Raw genomic sequence first — 19,970 nt, 5'->3', positions numbered from 1 at the left:
TTGTGGAGAATGACAATATTCTTTGTGTATGAAAGACTTAATATTGTTCAATGAATCTGATAAAACCAAATCTGACAGTCAGAAACTTAGGCCTCAGGGGTAACTTCTGGGAACCTAGTTAATTGTAAAATAGTTCGAAGTATACTTCACTCTCTAATCACTGGGAAGAGATTGTCCTACCCATCCTTGCTCCCACCAACTGTGGTAGAAAACTTAGTTGTAAGAGTTTATGGAGGTATAAAAACATAACACTCAGCATTTGTAAATCTCTTCCTTTTTATAGAAGAGGAACAAAAATAGTAATTACTTTTTTTTTGGCTATTTTAAGTTAAAAAGAAGACAACACAAATCAAATTACAAATATTTTTCTAATTAGATTTTATAGATCCTTTGTCTCAGTTATAAGAGTAATTAATTTGCTCAAACAACACCACCTTACGAGAATTTGCTACTATGTACACTGTTCAGACTTTTCCTACCAGGAGAATATTTGTGTTTTTTCCACAACTACACACTATGGGTTACTGGCTAACACCATAGAATCCTGGCAACCAGATTAAACCCTGTGGTTGTGTGACAAGAGCAAGTTAGTTAACCTGTCACATGAAAACATTATACGTCATTATAAATGACAAAAGGACCAAGTAGCTAATGAAATAGTAGCGGCAATGAAGCTATTTCTAGGTTCCACTTTAGGATAAAAAGTTGGGACTATCGATGGTATGGTTTTTAACAACAAAAGAATAGGGTATAGGGAACTTATGTCCTGAACACTTTGGAGCCAGAAAACAGAAGAGGTCTGGTCTTCTGAAAAGAATGACTTGGACTGGCAGAGTTTCAAGGCAATAATATTTGTTCCAAAATAAGCCATTCCTCTGCATTTCCAACACATTGCAGAACATAAGGAAATGCTTTATATGATTCCATAAAATACAAACCCATTCCGTAGATGTAATGCCTTTCTCAACGAGGCAATTTTCACAGACGATTTTTAAAAATTGAGTTGAGATTCTCACAAAACACAAGTAACCATGTTAAAGTGTCCAGTGCGGTGGCATCTGGTATATTTACCGTGTGTGCCACAACCACTTCTTCCTGGTTTCAGAACATCTTAATCATTCCAGGAGTGTACTCCATACCCGCCAAGCAGCCACCCCTCATCCCCCCTGCTGCACTCCACCGCTGGCAACTGCTGGTCAGCCGGCCGTCTCTATGGACTTGCCTAGTCCACATAAACCATAGGAGAGGAATCAGACAACATGCAACCTTCTGTATCTGGTTTCTTTCTATTAGCATAATGGTTTCAAGGTCCATCCAAGTTACGATTTGAACGACAGCCAGCATGAGTGTCAAAATGCTTGTCGAATAACAGTAACTAATACTTACTTTCATTAAATGACCTTTCAATCGTTTTACAGATAAGGAAACTGAGGCTTAGAGAGTTTACCTGCTTTACTGGTCACACAGCCAGTGACTGTCAAGGTTAACATTAAAATTTACTTTTATCCATTAACCTTCAAAAAACACATAAAGTGGTGTGCAGCCACAGAATAATGATATCCACGTTTAAGGTACCAGCTATAAAAACATTCTCTAGGCTATCTCTAGAAGTAGATCCCAGAAAGAATATGGGCTGTGAATCAAGGAAAGGCTGAATTCAAATTCAAAACTTGCTCATTTTCAAGCACGGAGACCATAAGCAACTTACTGAAACTGTTCAAGTCTCCGCGTCCACAAAGGACACAAAGGGGTCTTGTACTAACAAGCTGAGAGAGCCTAGGTCAGTCTTCCGTCACGATGGCCCCACTCCTTAAATCTTCTGTGTGACCCCCATCTTCTGGAAGCCGCCCCATCTCCCCCTCCACATATGGCTGTCTGGTCTCTAGAACCTTCCAACTCAGTGCCTGGTCTTAGGGCCAGCAACCTGCACATCACCTGGGAACTTGTAGCCAATGAAGAATTTTAGGACCAAGACCTACTGAGCCACAATCTGCACTTAATAAGCTCTCCGGGGGATTCACATGTGATTAAGTGTTTAAACAGCACCGCTCTGGCTGTCTCAAAAAAAGTGGCAGGAAACCAAAACCTTAATACCACCTATTTAACCAGGACAGATAAAATAAGCAATAAAGTACTAAAAATAAGTAGTTAAGAACTCTTTTTCCTTTTTAAGAGATAGTAACTGACAGAGACTAAATACCAGACCGTAAGAGGGAAAGGATGCCGCACACTGATATATACTCAAATAGTCTTACTAAAACGTCCAGTTATATGGTATATGCGCATTTATGTGAGATTTGAGCTGCTTGTAGGCTACCTAATCTTTTCGGCCAGGAAAAATGAAATTGGATTATTCTTGGATTTTAGAGTGTAATGGCCCACTATTAGCTACTTCTTACATATCGCTAAGCAAAGACCAGGGTGACCTAGCATTTCACCAGCATACTTACATGTGAAGTCCAAACATCTTTATAAATAACACACACTCGTACTTTCTTATCAAAATGAAAACAAAGAAATAAATATAACACATTCCAATGTAACTAAAGCAAACATCAGAACATCATTTCGCTGTATGAAAACACAGTAGGAATTATTATTACCATCAATAAGCCAACTATTATGACTACTCAGAGCAATCACTGTTTCTTATTCTTTCTGTGAATTTGAGTTAAAAAGATTTTTTTTTCTTAAATGAGTGTCAGGTCATCTTATTTTCAATAAGTTTTAACAAGAAAACCATGAACTACATGGATACCTTCATAATATATAAAGATGCACAATGGTTTTTTTTGTTTTTTTTAATTTATTTATTTGTTAGAGAGAGAGAGAGAGCGAGCACAGGCTGACAGAGTGGTAGGCAGAGGGAGAAGCAGGCTCCCCGCGGAGCAAGGAGCCCCATGTGGGACTCGATCCCAGGACGCTGGGATCATGACCTGAGCCGAAGGCAGCCGCTCAACCAACTGAGCCACCCAGGTGTCCCGAGATGCACAATGTTTTTAACATGACATTTTTAGCTCATCAGAGGCGAAAACAAATTCTGAGGTTTCTTAAAGAAATAAGTATGTTTAGCCATGTACCTACACACTTATTCCTTCCACAAGGAAGCGCTGTGTTCCGGTTCCATCCTGGGTCCTGGGCCAGGCAAGAAATGACAGGCGTGGTCTTGGCCCTCAAAGAGCTTGTAATTGCTAAATAACCAGGGTCTGTTAAAGAGTTTCTGCTTTTCTGTTTGAAACTTCCTTTATTTTGCCCTAGTCCCCTGTGCCAAGGAGGTGAGGGCTACCTCGAAGTAAGTTTTACCATTGAAATTACCATTGACAATTTAACAATTGAAGCAAATGTTCTGCTACAATAAAGTGTACACGTAAGATCAGAAATATTGAAGGTCAAGTGGTACAGACTTGCAGCTATAAAATAAATAACTCATGCAAAAATTAATTTCTAAAAGAGCAGATCTTAAAAGTTCTCATCACATGGGGTGCCTGGGTGGCTCAGTGGGTTAAAGCCTCTGCCTTCGGCTCAGGTCATGATCCCAGAGTCCTGGGATCGAGTCCCGCATCAGGCTCTCCGCTCAGCAGGGAGCCCGCTTCCTCCTCTGTCTCTGCCTGCCTCTCTGCCTGCTTGTAATCTCTGTCTGTCAAATAAATAAATAAAATGTTTAAAAAAAAAAAGTTCTCATCACAAGAAAAAAATTTTTGTGACGGTGTGCTGACAGATGTTAGGTAGACTTCCTGTGGTGATCGCTTGGTGACGAACACAAATCTTGAATCATTATGTTGTTTGTCAGTTACACTGCAATTAAAACCTGTGAATAACATTAAGTATTTGTATACTATTCTTTCTTGCTTTGTTATTATCTAACAAAACCAAAATCAGAAAGAATTCTATGGGAGGTGGGGGGAGGGGGACGCTTGGCTGGCTCAATCCGTAGAACGTGCGACTCTCGATCTCTGCACCCCAGGCTGGATGTAGACATTACTTAAGAAAAAAATATTAGAAGAATTATATAAAACAAAATTCGATGGAGAGGTGTTTCTCTATGTACTGAAGGACACTCTCCAGTGGTCAGAAAAAACCAACTCAAAAGAACTAAGAAATAGATCCAACACACGCCAAAGTCAAGCTGTTACTTCAGTTGACAAAACCACTTTTAGTTACGTATTTCTCATTCTCTGGTAAAGAAAACCTAAAAGATTTCCTGTAGAGAATGTTCCAGGGCAACACATTTTAGAAGAAATGTATTGTGTGGATCATACATAAAAAGTATCAGGTACCAAAATCTACAATGTTGTCAACTATAGTTTTGAAGAAGGTATGACAGTTGTCTAAAATCCGTTGTCCAGGGGTGCCTGGGTGGCTCAGTGGGTTAAGCAACTACCTTCAGCTCAGGTCATAATCCCAGGGTCCTGGGATGGAGCCCTGCATCAGGCTCCCTGCTCAGCCGGGGGTCTGCTTCTCCCTCTCCCTCTGCCTGCTGCTCCCCCTGTTTGTGCATGCTCTTCTCTCTCTCTCTCTCTCTCTGTCAAACAAATAAAAATCTTTAAAAATAAATAAGATAAAAGAAAATCTTGTTACTTCTTGTATCAGCTCTCCTCAAAACCTAATGTTATCACTAAAGCCTAATTCACAGAGATACTCAGGCAGACACAGAGTTCAAGCATGCTGTTCTTTAGAGACCTATTTTTACTTGAGTTTAGAGCTTAGAAACCTGGAAGAAGGGACAGCTAACAATGTTTCTGGCATTAATGATAGATACCTAGGATTATATGTAAATGACAGATGTTCAAAAAGTCCCAGAGAATCAAATCCTGGTTGCACTTTTCTGATGAGAACCTAAAGTTAAGATTGTTAACTGTGTGTTGCTGTGTTGTTGTGTTGTGCAAATGAGAATGGTTTCATTTGTGTTGTTGTTGCTGTGTTGTTGCTGCAAATGAGAATGGTTTCACTGGGTGTCAGACTGAGCACAAGTGACAACTGAGGAACTCAACAGAAAGCTGCAGAGGTGACATGTCAAAGATGGACCTGTAGGGACAGCTGGAATTTTTTCTAAAAACAAGTTTGCATTTGCGACACAACTCCACACTGACTAAGTGGAGGTCCTAGAGTCGTCCGTCATAAGGCAAGAAGAAGATCATTCGAGGTTTAAAAAAAATTAAGAGCTGCCTCAGTAAATGCCACCATCTCCCTTCAGGTGCCCAAGGAACAAATTTAGGGAAGAGCCGTCTTGATTTCTCTGTTGATATGTGCCACATGTTAACAAATCCTGTTCGATCTTCCTAAAAAGTATACCAGCCTGATCTCTTCTCTCGACCTGTCACTATGCTAGTCATGGTCATTATAATTTCTGACCTCGATGGTCTTCACTGACTTCTTCTGGTCGCTCTGCTAACTCTTAGCTTTCCACAGAAACCAGAGAGAGCAAAGCCTGTCACTATCTAGTTCAAATACTCCAGTGGCTTCCCAAACTCCTGATCATGACCTCCACGTGCCCTGGTCGCTGACAGCCTCTCCAAATACCTAACCTTGCTCTCCTCCTCACTCAAAGTGCCTTGGGGCTTTCTCTCCCTTGCAAAGTCTCAGCTTCAAGACAAACGCATTTGTTTTTTTTTGTCATGCATATTAATCAGATTCTGTCTCGCCCTTTTACAAAATTGAAGAACAAATTATTGATGTATAGATATGAATTCCCAAAATGATGATGGAATCTCATTCACATTCTAGCCAATGGTTATGTCGAGTGACTTCACAGATTTCTCACACTCAAAAACAGCCCTCCTTTAAACTCCCTACTAGTCATCCTAATATAGGATAATATATAATTATATTTATAAATTTTATATATTATATAATCTGTATTATATAATATATAATGGGACTGTGACGATCACAGTCCTATTCACAAATCTTCTCAAATGTTCTCAGGAAGGGCAACACTAAAGCCCTTGATTTTCCATGGGCAATCACTTTCTCCCATCTATCCTGAACCATGAGTCTCCATGGAACCAGGAAACCACAGTGTCTCCAACGTGGAAAAACCACGTGGAAACTCCACGTTGGGAGTTCATCTGAGGAACCGCCAGGATGAAGCAAAGGGACGGCAGAGAGGACGGAGCATCCGAGTGGGACCACCTATGTCCTGGGGCGCCAAGGGAGGTCCTACCGCAGCTTGCCTGAGGCTCTGCAGAGGAAGTGTGTGTGCGTTTTCCAGTAACTACCTCGGTGAAGGCAGCAATGCACTACAGGCCATATGCTTCTCCATAAACGGGATCCGTTATTTTAATAATGGAAGTTTAAAAATTAGATATACTTTGAGATGACTACTTATAGTCACTGCCTTAGGATAATGCTTTTATCAAGACTGTTTCAAAGGTCCGCATTTAAATCAGACAGGTTATTTTTCCTAGTATCTCCATCACTAAACACAACTGCAAAATTTGTGCACTAAATACTATTACAAAAATGCTCTGTAAGGACTCAATAGGACAGTGGGTACAAAAACATGTTTTTTTAAGATTTATTTATTTGACAGAGAGAGAAATCACAAGTAGGCAGAGAGGCAGGCAGAGAGAGAGGAGGAAGCAGGCTCCCTGCTGAGCAGAGAGCCCGATGCGGGGCTCGATCCCAGGACCCTGAAATCATGACCTGAGCCGAAGGCAGAGGATTTAACCCACTGAGCCACCCAGGCGCCCCGTGAAAACATTTTTTAAAGTGGAAGTACTTTATCAAGGTATAATTATCTGTGGCACAGTAAGAAGGATTTTGGAATCAAGCCGATGTGGATTCAAAGAAACAAACAGGAGACCTTAGACAGCTTGGTATTATAAGTGCCTAACACATGGCTACAGCCAACAGACGCTTGCAATGTAAGCAAACAGCTCAAAAACCCTAGTGATAAATGTGGTACACCAAGCATACTTTGCTTAAACATTATTCTTAGAATGTGCTCAGAAGTTAAGGTTAAAAAGAGAGAATGGTTTTCAAGATGATTCTCTTTAGTCTTGGGAAGACAGCATGATAGACTAGAATACTGGTGACAATCCTAGACTACAGGTCCAGTTCTGCCACGGGTCATAGTTCTAGGACAACAACTTTGCCTTCTTTACTAGCAAACAAGAGGTCCAGGCTGCATGAACTACAGGCTTCATTCTAACTCTGACATTTGATTCTATGCTCACATCAGTTAAATCAGACTCACCACTTACTGAATCCAGTGTGAGAAAGCCAAAATTGCATCCCATCATTTCAAGAAAATTAATTCATTATGACATCATTCTTTGATTTATGACACACTTGATTATAAAGTGTTTTTTGTTCTTTTGTTAATCGTCAAAGTGTCTTGAAATTTGGCTGTGGAACTGTCAGAACTCCGTATTTGCATTTACAACTGTTTAGCTTTCAAACTCTGTATCAAGCCTTGTTCCTAAGCTGTTCAGAATTAACATGTTTTGACCTGAATATAGGCTGACTCAGTCCTCACTGCTCTATGGTATCTTTGAAGCGGAGAAGGAGCTCCACGTAACAGGAGCCAGAAAGAAGCCGCCTCGGTCACAGGGCATTCCACTGGCTTTCACTGAACACAAAGCAGTAGAAAGGTAAAGCAGAATTGGAGATAAGTCAGGGGGGAACAGACGAACACCAAATAGGTGAAAGTTAGAAGATAAGGTCTCTAAAGAATTCAAACAGCACTAGGCTTAAACACAATTAACAACAACAACAAAAAAAAGCTTTGGTCCTCAGGGATCCTTCGGTCAAATCAATTTCTTTATTTTTCTGTTGTGTTACTTCCTGTCTCCCACAAATAGGAAACAGAGCAACGCCCGACACGGTTTTCTATTTCTCTGTATCTGCCAGACAATTTAGTCACGAAGCAGGAAAAACACAAGTTATTCTCCCTGCTGAAAACAGCAGGGTTAACAATGAAAGTAGGAACCACTATAAACATGTAAAAATTGCCAACACGATTTTCAAAAAACAATTTTTTTAAATAAAAATTCAAACTGAATTTGTTATAAAATCATTATTTTTTTTGATATGACTAACTGGGCCACATACAACCATCTAATTTTGAAGAGCTGCTAGAAGCCTCCTTTACAAGCAATTTCCAGAGAATACCACACAAACCCTGAAATAAAAACATTCTCAGTAATGTTTTTCTTGGAGGCAAGCTCCCACAGCTAGCCAAAAGGAATATTTTAAGAATCCCCCAAATTGCATTGGGGACAAGGAAAAAGGAGGGGGACCAGAGAGAGAGAGAGAGAGAGAGAGAGAGACAGTCATTCCTTTACACAAAGACAATGTGAAGTGTATCATATGGACACTTCAAATCTTGGCCCTAGAAGCAACTGCCTTCTGCGGAGGTCCTATCTAAAGGCACCCACAAGCTGCAGATGAGCATTACACTGTGTATTGAGCTTAGCCGTTAAGTCACTTGGCTTTATAAATGACAATGGCAGCTATTCTCTCTCAAAAGAGTTTATCATGCCTGAGTTCAAGCCCCACGTTGGACGTAGAGATTATTTTTTTAAAAAAAGTTTATCATGTTTGAGCAATTGCATTTTTTAGGCAATTAAAGGAGGGAGGCCATGCAAGAAGCAATGATCTTTTATTTAAGTGAGATAAACAGGGAAAGAAATTCAGTTCATTTCTAAACTTTTTTTTTCCCTTAAGAGTGCAAGTCAGCAATAATCTATTAAAATCAATAAACATGCAACACCAGTGAGAGGAAACATTTGACAGACATCACAAGTAGACCACAAATAGACAAGCAGGCACTTTACACCGCAATAGATCTGGTCCTTTTCAATTTCCCAGGAACTGGTACTTCTCATAAGTCATGAAATGTTTAGGCATCACTGGTAAAGCAACGTCTAACCGCCTTCAGAGGAAGATACTAATGCCAAAACTATCGCTCTGAAAATCTGAGTGATCACCTGCAGCAACACTGCTCTGATGGTTTGGGAGAAGGTTAAAACATATGAAAATCAGTACTACAGTGGCTTTTACAGAAGTGGGGTTTCCAATATACCGAATTACCTCCAGATACCCCAGAGTACCTTCTTAGGTCCCTCAAAGAACAAATGTGGGCATACTTCCCAGTGCCCACCCAGACCCCACCATGTTTCCCTCCTGTCCTCGCTGGGGGTCCCCCAGTCAGACTCCACTGACTCTCTTCTACATGCCCACCGCACTCACGAGCCCTCCTGGTCATTCCTCAGAACTAGCGAGGACAGAACGGACGGCCCACCACAAAGTTCTCAAAGTTCCCACTTGTCCAGAGAAAAAATATCTTTTTTAAATTGTAGGGTTAATGCAGTCTGTGGACAAAACTGGTGACAGTAGACAGTGAGTGATTCTCACAGCTCTTCGGGAAAGTTGATACATTGTCATCCCTGTTGTAAAGCTAACACTTATTAAGTTCTTAATTCCTGCCGGTCACTGATGTGAGCACTGTGCATGTTTAACACTTAGCTTTCACACAAGCCCGCGAAGGAGGCAGGGTCCTTGGCTCCGAGTCACCAACAGGGAGCCGCGGCTCAGTGAGGAGGCGTCCCACTCTCAGCACCCAGGCAGCTGAACGGAGTCTATTCACGTTTTATGTGGGGACGGAGCTACCTCCCCGCCCGTGAACCCTCCGGATCTGGGGCCAGCCATGGAACCCGGCATTGAACTCTCCTGTACTCAATCATTTTTCCTGTTGCTTCATGTTATCATCCTACTAACTGTTAAAACAGCAGAAGCCTGGATCTTGTGTTCTACTATTATGGGTCTTCTATTTCAAGATAACCGTAATGTAAACGTACTGCCAATCTGGACATTGTAAATGATGAAGATAATATGATAGAAATACACGGGGCCCTCCAAACGGAGCATGCATGTATGTATTTACATATGTGTACAGATGTGTATTTTCAGGGTAGTTATTTAAATAGTAATATCCTTTTCATTCCTATTCTCTCTGAGTAACTATTTGATTTTGGTCTTCTGAGTAAAAGCCAAGATAAAATATATGAACCTGTCTGAAGTCTTATCTTATAAAAGAAACTGGCTTAATCAATGGTTTAGTTTGGGAAAAAATAATATTAAATATTCAAGCAGCTGCTTTACCACTATTTAAAATCACGATACTGGTATATTCAGTGTGTTATTTAAAAAATATGAACTGATTGCTTTCATGCATCAGCTTGCTAGTGTAAAAACCTGGAGGAAGCGTCTCAGGGTTCAGCATTCCTACAGTTGTCTCAGTCCCCTCTCTGCTCTTGTCCCAGAGGTCCACAGAGCCAGTCCTCCTTCTGTAGGCCAGCACAGATACCCACAGCACCACCCAGTGAGCATGAAGGAACAAGAACAGCTTCAAAATAGTTAGACACCTAAGGCAATCTATTTTATGCTTTTTGTAGGCATTTTTTTTATTTTTTTTCTTAATGTTCTCTATTTCTCAACTGTCTTTCTTCTTGTTTATAATCCACAAAGCCAGTTATGAAGACAAAAAGTCTTAAATAGATGTATTGGCAGAGCTGGTTCCTTCCAGACACTCTAGGGGAGGATCTGGTCCAAGATTCCCTTGGCTGCTGGAAACCCTCTGCGTTCCTTGTTTGTAGCTTCATCACTCCAAGCTCTGCCTCTGCACACAGGCATCTACTCTAGCATCCTTCTAAGCTGTCTTGAAGCTTCTCCTTACATAATTCATACCAATTAAAAGTCATCAACCTGGGGTACAGTGAAGTGGATAATGTGGTGCTTATGGAATCAGTATCTTTGTACTTATGGGACTCCAGAATGATGCACCCCCTAGAAGCCATCCATAGCTGAGCCCCAGAATCTGTGAATGTCTTACCTTCCATGGTGAAAGGGGCACTGCAGATGCAATGAAGTTGAGGACCTTGAGATGGGGAGCTGTCCTGGACTATCCAGCTTGGCCCCATGAGAACACAAGCGTCCTTATAAGTGAAAGACAGAGGCCAGAAATCAGAGCAGGTGTGATAAGAGAAGCAGAAGTCACTTCCTGCCAGGGGCCACAAGCCAAGGAAAGCAGGTGGCCTTTAAAGCTGGAAAAGGCAGGAAACAGACTCCCCCTAGAGATTCTGGAAGGAATGTGGCCCTGACAACACCTGGGCTTGAGCCCAGAGAAACCTATTTTGGACTCCTGACTTCCAAAAACCATAAGAGAATAAATGTGTGCTACTTTTTTTTTTTAAATGTGTGCTACTTTTAAGACAATTAATTTATGGCAATGTGTTACAGCAGCCACATGAAATGCATACAGTACCATGGGCTCCTTAGAAGAAGAAATTTTTCAAGGTGGTATCACCTTGTGTTTATTTAAGAGAGTTGCTTCTGGCTGAGTTGGCCGAGTGTCTGGCAAGGATCCATGGGTGACATGTGGGCTCCTGGTGCTACCATCACTTGGTACCCAGCCAGAGGGAGCCACCATCCTTTGAAAAACACAGCTCAGGGCATCTTGCTCCCTGAACAGAAACTTTCTGATAGCTCATCATGACACAAGAACATTATCCACATACTACCATAGCCAAGCCTCCCTTCACCTGCTGGCTCTCTTGTCTCATCTCCTACTTTTTCTCTTGGTGAGTCTCCAACGAGCCTTCTTATTATTCCTCAAACATACTGGTCCTGCCTTCGGGATCCTGCCCTCGCTGTAGCAGTCAGTGCCTCGAAGACTGGACCTGGAGCGCTGACTTTATAAGAGCCGTCTGGGAACTCCAGCAGCCCAACACCTAGAGGCCGGGGTTCTGTGGGAGATGGGGGTGCAGCTGGTGGGAGTGGAGCTTGGGCAGCCCTGCAAAGGGAGAAGAGGACCATCCTATCCTGCAGTCAGCTGGTTCACCAGCAGGGAGTCCACAGTGCAAGAGAGTCAGCCAAGCTGTGGCAAGAATCACGGTTGTCTTTTTTTTTTTTTTAAATAAGATTGTATGTATGTATGTATGTATGTATGTGAGAGAGAAAGGGAGAGCGAGAGAGAGTGAAAGTAGGGTAAGACGGGGAGGGAGAAAAAGAGGGAAAGAAGCACAAGCAGGCTCCATGCGATTGCAGAGCCCGAAGCGGGGCTTGATCTTACAACCCTGAGATTGTGACCTGAGCTGAAACCAAGAGTCAGACACTTAACCAATTGAGCCACGGGGGTGTCCCTATCACAACTGCCTTTTATTACTGAGCAGTATTCCACAGTACGGAAGTTTATTTTTCCCTTTACCCACCAAGGGACATGTGTGCTGTTGTCAGGTTTTGCTGATAAGCAAAGCTGCTACAAATATTCATGCTATTCATGTACACGTTTTTGTATGAACGTGAGCTTTCACGTCTCTAGGGCAAACACCTAGGAGCTGGGTTGCTCAGTGACACAGTGAGGATACATTTAACATCACATAAAATTTCCCAGCTATGATTTGGAACCACCTACCACCCTCACCAGCCGTGTACGATGTTCTCCCTCTTTTCTAGAGGACTGTTGCTGTACTTTATAATCCAGCCACCCTGTAAATATGTGGAAGTATCTCACTATGGTTGTAAATCATATTTCTCTAATGGTGTTGAGCATTTTTCATCTGTGTATCTTTGACAGGGTGTTCCAAAAAATGCTTTGGGCTATTTTTTGTTTGGGTTATTTCTTATTTTTGAGTTTTGAGAGTTCTTTATATATTTTGGATTTAAGTCTTTTGTCAGATGAGCTATGCAAATGCTTTCTACTGGCTTCCTTAGAATGTGTTTCATGGAGTTTAAGTTTTTACACCTGACGAAGTGTTATTTACCACTTCTCCTTTTACATATCATGCTTCACATGTCATATCTAAGAGCTCTGGGGGTGCCTGGGGGGCTCAGTCGGCTCAGCATCTGACTCTGGCTCAAGTCATGGGCTCAGAATCCCGGGATCAAGCCCTGCATCAGGCTCTGTGCTCAGCGGGGAGTCTGATTCTCCCTCTCCTTCTGTCCCTCCCCAATCACATTCTCTCTCTCTCCCTCTCTCTCAGATAAATAAATAAAATTAAAAAAAAAAAAAAAGAACTCACCACCTAAACCTGGGTCATATCCTATGAACTTTTCAGAGTTTTATAGTGTACATTGTAGTCTGACCCATTTGGGGGTAATCTTTGTATACAGTGTGAGGCATAGGTCCAGTTTTGGTCTGTGGATGTCTAGCACCTTTTACTGAAAAGACTGACCTTCCTCCACTGAATTGACTTTGGTTCCTGGTCAAAAACCAGGGCCATATTTGTGGGTCTATTTTTGGACTCTACATTCTGTTTCATTATGTCTGTTTTTTCCCAGACACTGAATTGCCTTGATTACAGAGGCTTTAAAGGATGCCTTAAAAATCAGATCACATTAGTCCTCTTAGTTCTTCTCTTTCAACTATGCTAGTTCCTCTCTCTCTCTCTCTCTATATATATATATATAAATATATATGTATGTATATATGTACATAGTTATATACATATACAAGTATATGTATATAGTTTAGAATCAGCTTATCTATATCTTCAAAGAATTCTGCTGAGGTTTTAATTGGGAATGTATTGAATCTATAGATTGTTTTAGGGAGGAGTGACATTTTAACTATACTGAGTCTTCCAATCCATGAACATAGTATGTCTCTCCATTTATTCTTTAATTTTTTTAACCAATGTTTTATAGTTTTCAGCATACAGATTCTGCACATATTTTTATGTCAGATTTATACTTGAGTATTTCAGTGTCGACCCTGTATTATTATATCCTTGTATCTTGGCAATTTGTTCTAAAAGCTTTTTTGTAGATTTCTTATGATTGTCTACATGGATGATCATGGTGTCTGTGAAGAGCCACAGTACCATTTCTTCCTCTCTAACCTAAATGTCTTTAATTTCACTTTCTCACCTTATTGTAGTTGTACTTCATTTATTCACTCATGGGACAAGTGGCCCAGGTTCTGCCTCAGCACTGGAAGTTCACCAAATATGTTCCACTTCCTGCCTTTCTCATGTGTAGTGGTTAATCCCACATATAGTTACCATATGCTAAATTTGCATCTGGCTCTGTTTCTATGTATGATTAGTGGGAGAATATTGGCAGTACACTGAGCAGAAACACGGAGGCATCAAGGGAGTTGGTCTTTACACATGGCAACAGTAAATACTGATTCTCATGTCTGACCTCTCTGCTCAACGTCCCAGAAGAATAGATTGGGTACAGAATCAAGCACAGATGTATATCCTCCTAAATGATAAAGAACGTTTTTTCCTCTGAGACATGAGGGAAGGAAGAGATTACTGATCAAGACCCAGAAAGACTGTGAATTGGAGAGAAGGAATACGGGGTATTCATTCAGGGAGTTATAGATAATATTTCTTACAAATAAATGGAAATCAGTACAAATATACAATTAGGTAAGGTAGTCCCTGGTTACTACCAACACAAATAGTACTTTTTGGGGGGGAATTTAAAACTTTTCCACTTCATGACTTTAAGCACTAATGTCACAAACATCTTATACCAGAGAGCTACGGATTTAAGTCATGACACAGTAAAAAGACCACAACCGTTCTTAAAAATACATCTGTAGTTTGTTTGCGTATTATAATTCTACTGACTTAAATTAACACAGTATTAATATAATACATTTTTAGGGGGAGGAGGAAGGAGGGAAGGGTGGATATGTGGCATATTCAGTATAGTAACACAAGTGAGAAATGACAGTACTTTCATCAGACAGCAATGCTTTGGAGGGACCATAGGTTGAGGATCAAAGTAAAAATAGAAAGAGTAACAAACAATCTCAATTTCTATGAATAGTGAAAACAATGATTTTTTTTTTAAACTACCTTTAATGCACAGAAATAAGGGCAAGCAATGTTACAGATAGATATGCGTAAGATAAAACATATCCAAATGGGATTAAATGAACATGTTTCATCCTAAGTAAATCCATCTGTAAAAACAATCACTGAATTCTTTTGGCTTTTTAAACCATCACTAACATAGGTCACATTATTTCTTGGTCAAACACAGAAGAAAGTTCATTTGACTGTGAGAATACACATTTTGTGTTTTCATTCCAAGCCTGTTCTAATCTTATTTCTGCCAGTGGCTGAGCTCTGTATCCAGAAGGCCACTCTTCTGCTTTTGGTCCTCACCACACTCCCGTTCCCAAGGGATCAGCAGTGGCTGGAGGTGCTGGGCCAAAGGGAGAAGAGTTCAAGGAGAGAACAGGAACGGGATTCACCGCTCACAGGAAAGTGTGCAAAGTCACACGAGTGCAAATCTAGTGATCTAGTGTCACTGCCTCAGATGACCACATCTAGCTTCTGTTTTCATATATGTACTTGCAACAACTGCTTACACAACAGCTTACCCATTCATAAGAGAGAATCCAGCAGCCACGTGCGATTCCCAGCAGCACATTCAGAGTACGCAGAGGATTCCCGGCGAGCACATGAGTGGTAGTGTCACACACTTCCCGGGCAAATGAAAAGCCCTTCAACTTATTCACAACCTGGATGACAATGTTCTGCTTTCTGACAAATAGGAGGGGAAAAAATCAACAGATTACTATGTTTCCTACATATGAACATCAAGGTGGTTATACTGAATAACAATTTTTTTAAAAAACTAGAAAGCTTGGGGCGCCTGGGTGGCTCAGTGGGTTAGGCCGCTGCCTTCGGCTCGGGTCGTGATCTCAGGGTCCTGGGATCGAGTCCCGCATCGGGCTCTCTGCTCAGCAGGGAGCCTGCTTCCCTCTCTCTCTGCCTGCCTCTCCGTCTGTGATCTCTCTCTGTCAAATAAATAAATAAAATCTTTAAAAAAAAAAAAAAACTAGAAAGCTAAAATTCGACGTTGATCTCAGCTACAGAGCTCACATTTTAATTTATTTATAATCAATGCCTTAAAGTATGGGGAAAAAAAAAATTCAGTTCTCAGCTCCAACTGTCTATTTTAACAACTGACAAAGCTGGGGCACCTGGGTGGCTCATCGGGTTAAGTCTCTGCTTTTGGCTCAGGTCATGATCTCAGGGTCCTGGGATTGAGCCCCACATCGGGCTCTGTGCTCAGCTTCCCCCTTTCTCTCTGCCTGCTGCTCTGCCTACTTGTGATCTCCCTCTCTGTCAAGTAAATAAATACAATCTTTTTTTTTTTAAATAAATACAATCTTTAAAAAAAAAAAAAAAACTGACAAAGCTGCCCCAGGCTTAAGTGGCTTCAGCACCATGGGTGGGAACACGGCCAGCATCAGGAACGGCCCCAGCTCTTCCCACCACTGTTACTTCTCAGAGAGATCTGAACCAACCTGTGCATAGTCAGGACCAAGCTTATTACTTGCTTATTTTATTTGTAGTATAACATTTATTTGAATTCACACATACAGTTTTTTCTAGTAAGAGCCAGGAAAAGGCCCTTTTCATTACATTATCAGCTCAAGCCCTGGGGCTAATTTGGCAGAGGCTCCTTATTTTTTTTTTTTTTAATTTTTTTTTTTTTTTGAGATTTTTTTTATTTATTTATTTGACAGACAGAGATTACAAGTAGGCAGAGGCAGGGAGAGAGGGAGGAAGGAAAGCAGGCTCCCTGCCGAGCAGAGAGCCTGATGCGGGCCTTGATCCCAGGACCCTGGGATCATGACCTGAGCCGAAGGCAGAGGCTTTAACCCACTGAGCCACCCAGGCGCCCAGAGGCTCCATATTTTTGCAAAACCCATCATCGTTTGTCTTCCGGTCTGCCATTCCATTAGTGCCTTAAGTACCTTTTAAGAAATATATATCCTTCCCATCTAACCTCCTCACCAAATTGTTCACCATTTTTCCTCTCCTCCTTTTACGATCACCTTACTAAAGCCCTTGGTTTTGACACATTGCACTTCCCTCTCCCTCCCAGCAATTTTGGAAATCCCCAGTGAAATATAAAGGACATGAAGGGCTTTCTAAGTCACTGTAACCTACATGGTGAGTTAAGAGATACATTTCTCTTCTAAAAATTACTATGAAGAGAAAGAGGTTGTCCTTGCCCCTGCAATGACCACCTCTAACAATGCCCCACGGGCTTCACAGTCCTTCCCAGTTTTATCTCTACCATCTTGGGCATGTCAATCTCAAGACCTATTTCCTTCCAAGTGAAATGAAAGGGTGCTACTGAATCACACTCTAAATTCTAAGAGATCCCTATGGCAAAAAAAGACAGATGGGACAAGACCCCATCCCTATCACCACTTCAACCAGAGAATCTGTGCCTATTGGGGTGATGGAAAATATTAAATTCAGGGGAAATGCAAAGAAAACAAAAGCATAAGGAAGTGAAAAGCTCTAACCATATGCTCACCAAAACCCTTCATTTCCACATATCGATGATTTTCCTATTCTAAGTCTGGCAGCTGCCTGCTATTTGTTAGATGTGTTAATCAACCACAAGTGTCTCTTCGAGACACAGCTAATCAATGTGGCATCAGAACGTCTAGGTCTTTTGTTCTTAAGTCCAGACAAGAAGTATAAAGGGGGGGAGCGGATAAAAAAAGAATATGGCCTAAATGAAAAGTTTGATTTTCAAAACTTTGATGGAGAAAATAACTATTTACTAATGTGTTTTATATTGGGGGCAAAAATACAGATTTTAAAAAATATCACACCGCCCACACTCAATTTTGGCTTCCGTATTAGATGATTTAGAATGTTCAGTATATTTCATAAGAGAGCAACAAAAATCGTGAGTGTGCTCTTTTTACACTAGCTAATGTATGGTGTTTGAACTAATGGTCCTTTTGATTTCATATGCCATCAGTAGGAAAAGGATCCTACAACATCAAGTATTACAAGCATGCACTTTTTTACAGGCTATTTTTCACTGAAATGTCCCAATGTTTAGACGAATGCCTTAAAACCTTAAAACGTATGATTGATATAAAAAACAAAACAAAACATGGTTTTCCCCTTTAAACAGGAATTCAAAAATCTGTTACAAAGAATATGGTGCTGTATTTTTGTTGGATGTGCTATATATTGTGTTAAATGTTTAAGGAAGATGATAAGAGCGTGCCAGCAAGCTATTAACTCTTTCCCAAAATGTGTGGATAATGGCTTTAATAGTGCTGTAAAGAGCGTCCCAGCAAAGTGTTCCTTTAAGAACTTTGAGGGAATCAGCCAGTGATGTTCCATTTACTGGACTTTCATGGGGCAGAAGTGGTGGACACACAGAGACAGTACATATGAAGCAAACACGAGGAAGAGAAAAACACCGGAATCCCTCCTAATGCTGCATAAACAACTCACAAAGTCTTCAGGGCTAATCTGCTCATAGGCTTCTAACCACCGTTTTTTACTTCCAGGGTTCTTCTAACTCCAACACCCATTGTACAGAGTAACAGCAAAACGGCACAAAGCTATGGGCTGCCTTAAACGTGCAGCACCACAGTATATGAAAGAAAAATCTAAAATTTTTACATTGAGTAGAAAGTTATCAAAACAATGAGTACTTACTCGGATGGCATGCTCGTCATGACTAATGTTCTTGTTGGCTAGAGGTTTCAAAAGAGAAGGAACAAAAAACAGTCAGAAGTATAAAAAACATTTTTTCCCACAGAAATTAACTTTAATACATTTTTTGAAAAGTTACATCACTTAAAAAATAAACATTTAAGCATATATCAAAGTAAAAAACTTTATATTCCTGGAAAAAAAAAAAACAAAAAACAGCCCGAGAGATACAAATTCAGATACTACCCCAAACCAATCCAAAATAATTCCCGAACATGAGGTAGAGGAGCGGGGCAGTGGGGGGAGAAATACTTCCTCCCAGAAGTCCATTCTCCTAGTTAGCTTAGCTAGCAGACCTCTAAATGTGCCATCCTGCTTAGGTATCAGCGAGGAAGAAGAGGGTAAGAAGGCTTTTTTTTTAGGCTAAAGAGCTATTTTCCAGTTTCTATACAACTCTAGCCCTGCCTCAGTCACACATACACACTACTGCTCGTGGTCCTGGTGCCTGGGTCCCTCAAATGCTTTAACCTCTCACACCCAGAAGTTCAGATAATGGGACTGCTTATTCATGAGTTAGCATCTGCTATTAATTGGAACTGTAAAGTTCCTTTCTTTTTAAGTAAGTTTTTAAATATTTTTTTTTTACTTACATAGACACATGCTGATGGCATAAAAAACATACATGTTAAATGCTTTGGAAATACGTCATTAGAAATATAAATTCCCCTATAATTCTACCATCCAGAAAAGACGATTGTCCAATAATTTAGTTTATATTCTGCCAAATGTTCCATCCATGGGAGGGTGTGTGTATATATACATAATTAAAATAAAATGGACTCACATTATCCATACATTTTTGTAACTGAGATGAAACACTTTGAAAGCAACCAACTGTGCAGTGAAACCATGAGCTAAGCATCGCACACTTAGTGTGTCTTGAAGGACCATGCACATAAATGAGAAGAAGGAACGAAAGGCATTTAAAGGACTGGGGTGGACACACACAGTGGAGTCGAAGGAGCCTGTGCGCTGTACGGGTGTGTCTGGGGAAAGTGGAGGAAGGAGCATGAAGAGATAATATGAATCAAAAAGATACTCAGGGGCGCCTGGGTGGCTCAGCCAGTTAAGCCACTGCCTTCCGCTCGGGTCATGATCCCATAGTCCTGGGATCGAGTCCCACATCAGGCTCCTTGCTCAGCGGGGAGCTTGCTCCTGCCTCTGCCTGCCACTCTGCCTGCTTGTGATCTCTCTCTCTCTCTGACAAATAAATAAATAAAATCTTAAAAAAAAAAAAAAAACCGATTTCCCAAATTAAAAAAAAGGATACTCGAAGAAGTGTCAGATGTGGTAACTCGGACGATCACTGACCTCTTGTCAGCTGTGCCTCCAAAGAGTCTGTTGTTAGCCCTCATTTGCTTTGGATACAAAGCAAACAACTACAGCACAGCTTTGTGGGCTGAGTCGGGAGACAAGGCCTTTATGTAGGAGTCTATAATCACCAAGGGAGATTCTGGT

General features: G+C 40.9%; 1 protein-coding gene across 1 annotated transcript in view; it reads right to left on the bottom strand.

The window, feature by feature from the left end:
- MCPH1 (microcephalin 1) overlaps positions 1–19,970 on the bottom strand; it is a 248,444-nt gene that overhangs the window by 137,917 nt on the left and 90,557 nt on the right. Inside the window, exons 10-11 of the mRNA XM_080796602.1 lie at positions 18,456–18,493; positions 15,347–15,509 (exon numbers count right to left, since the gene is read on the bottom strand). Of these exons, the coding sequence (XP_080652728.1) occupies positions 15,347–15,509; positions 18,456–18,493 (201 nt within the window). The remainder of the gene's footprint in view (positions 1–15,346; positions 15,510–18,455; positions 18,494–19,970) is intronic.

The sequence above is a fragment of the Martes martes genome (assembly GCF_963455335.1).
Source record: "Martes martes genome assembly, chromosome: 2".
Classification (NCBI taxonomy): Eukaryota; Metazoa; Chordata; class Mammalia; order Carnivora; family Mustelidae; genus Martes; species Martes martes.
The sequence above is the reverse complement of the archived record's forward strand: the minus strand, read 5'-3'. Positions and strand labels throughout refer to the sequence as shown.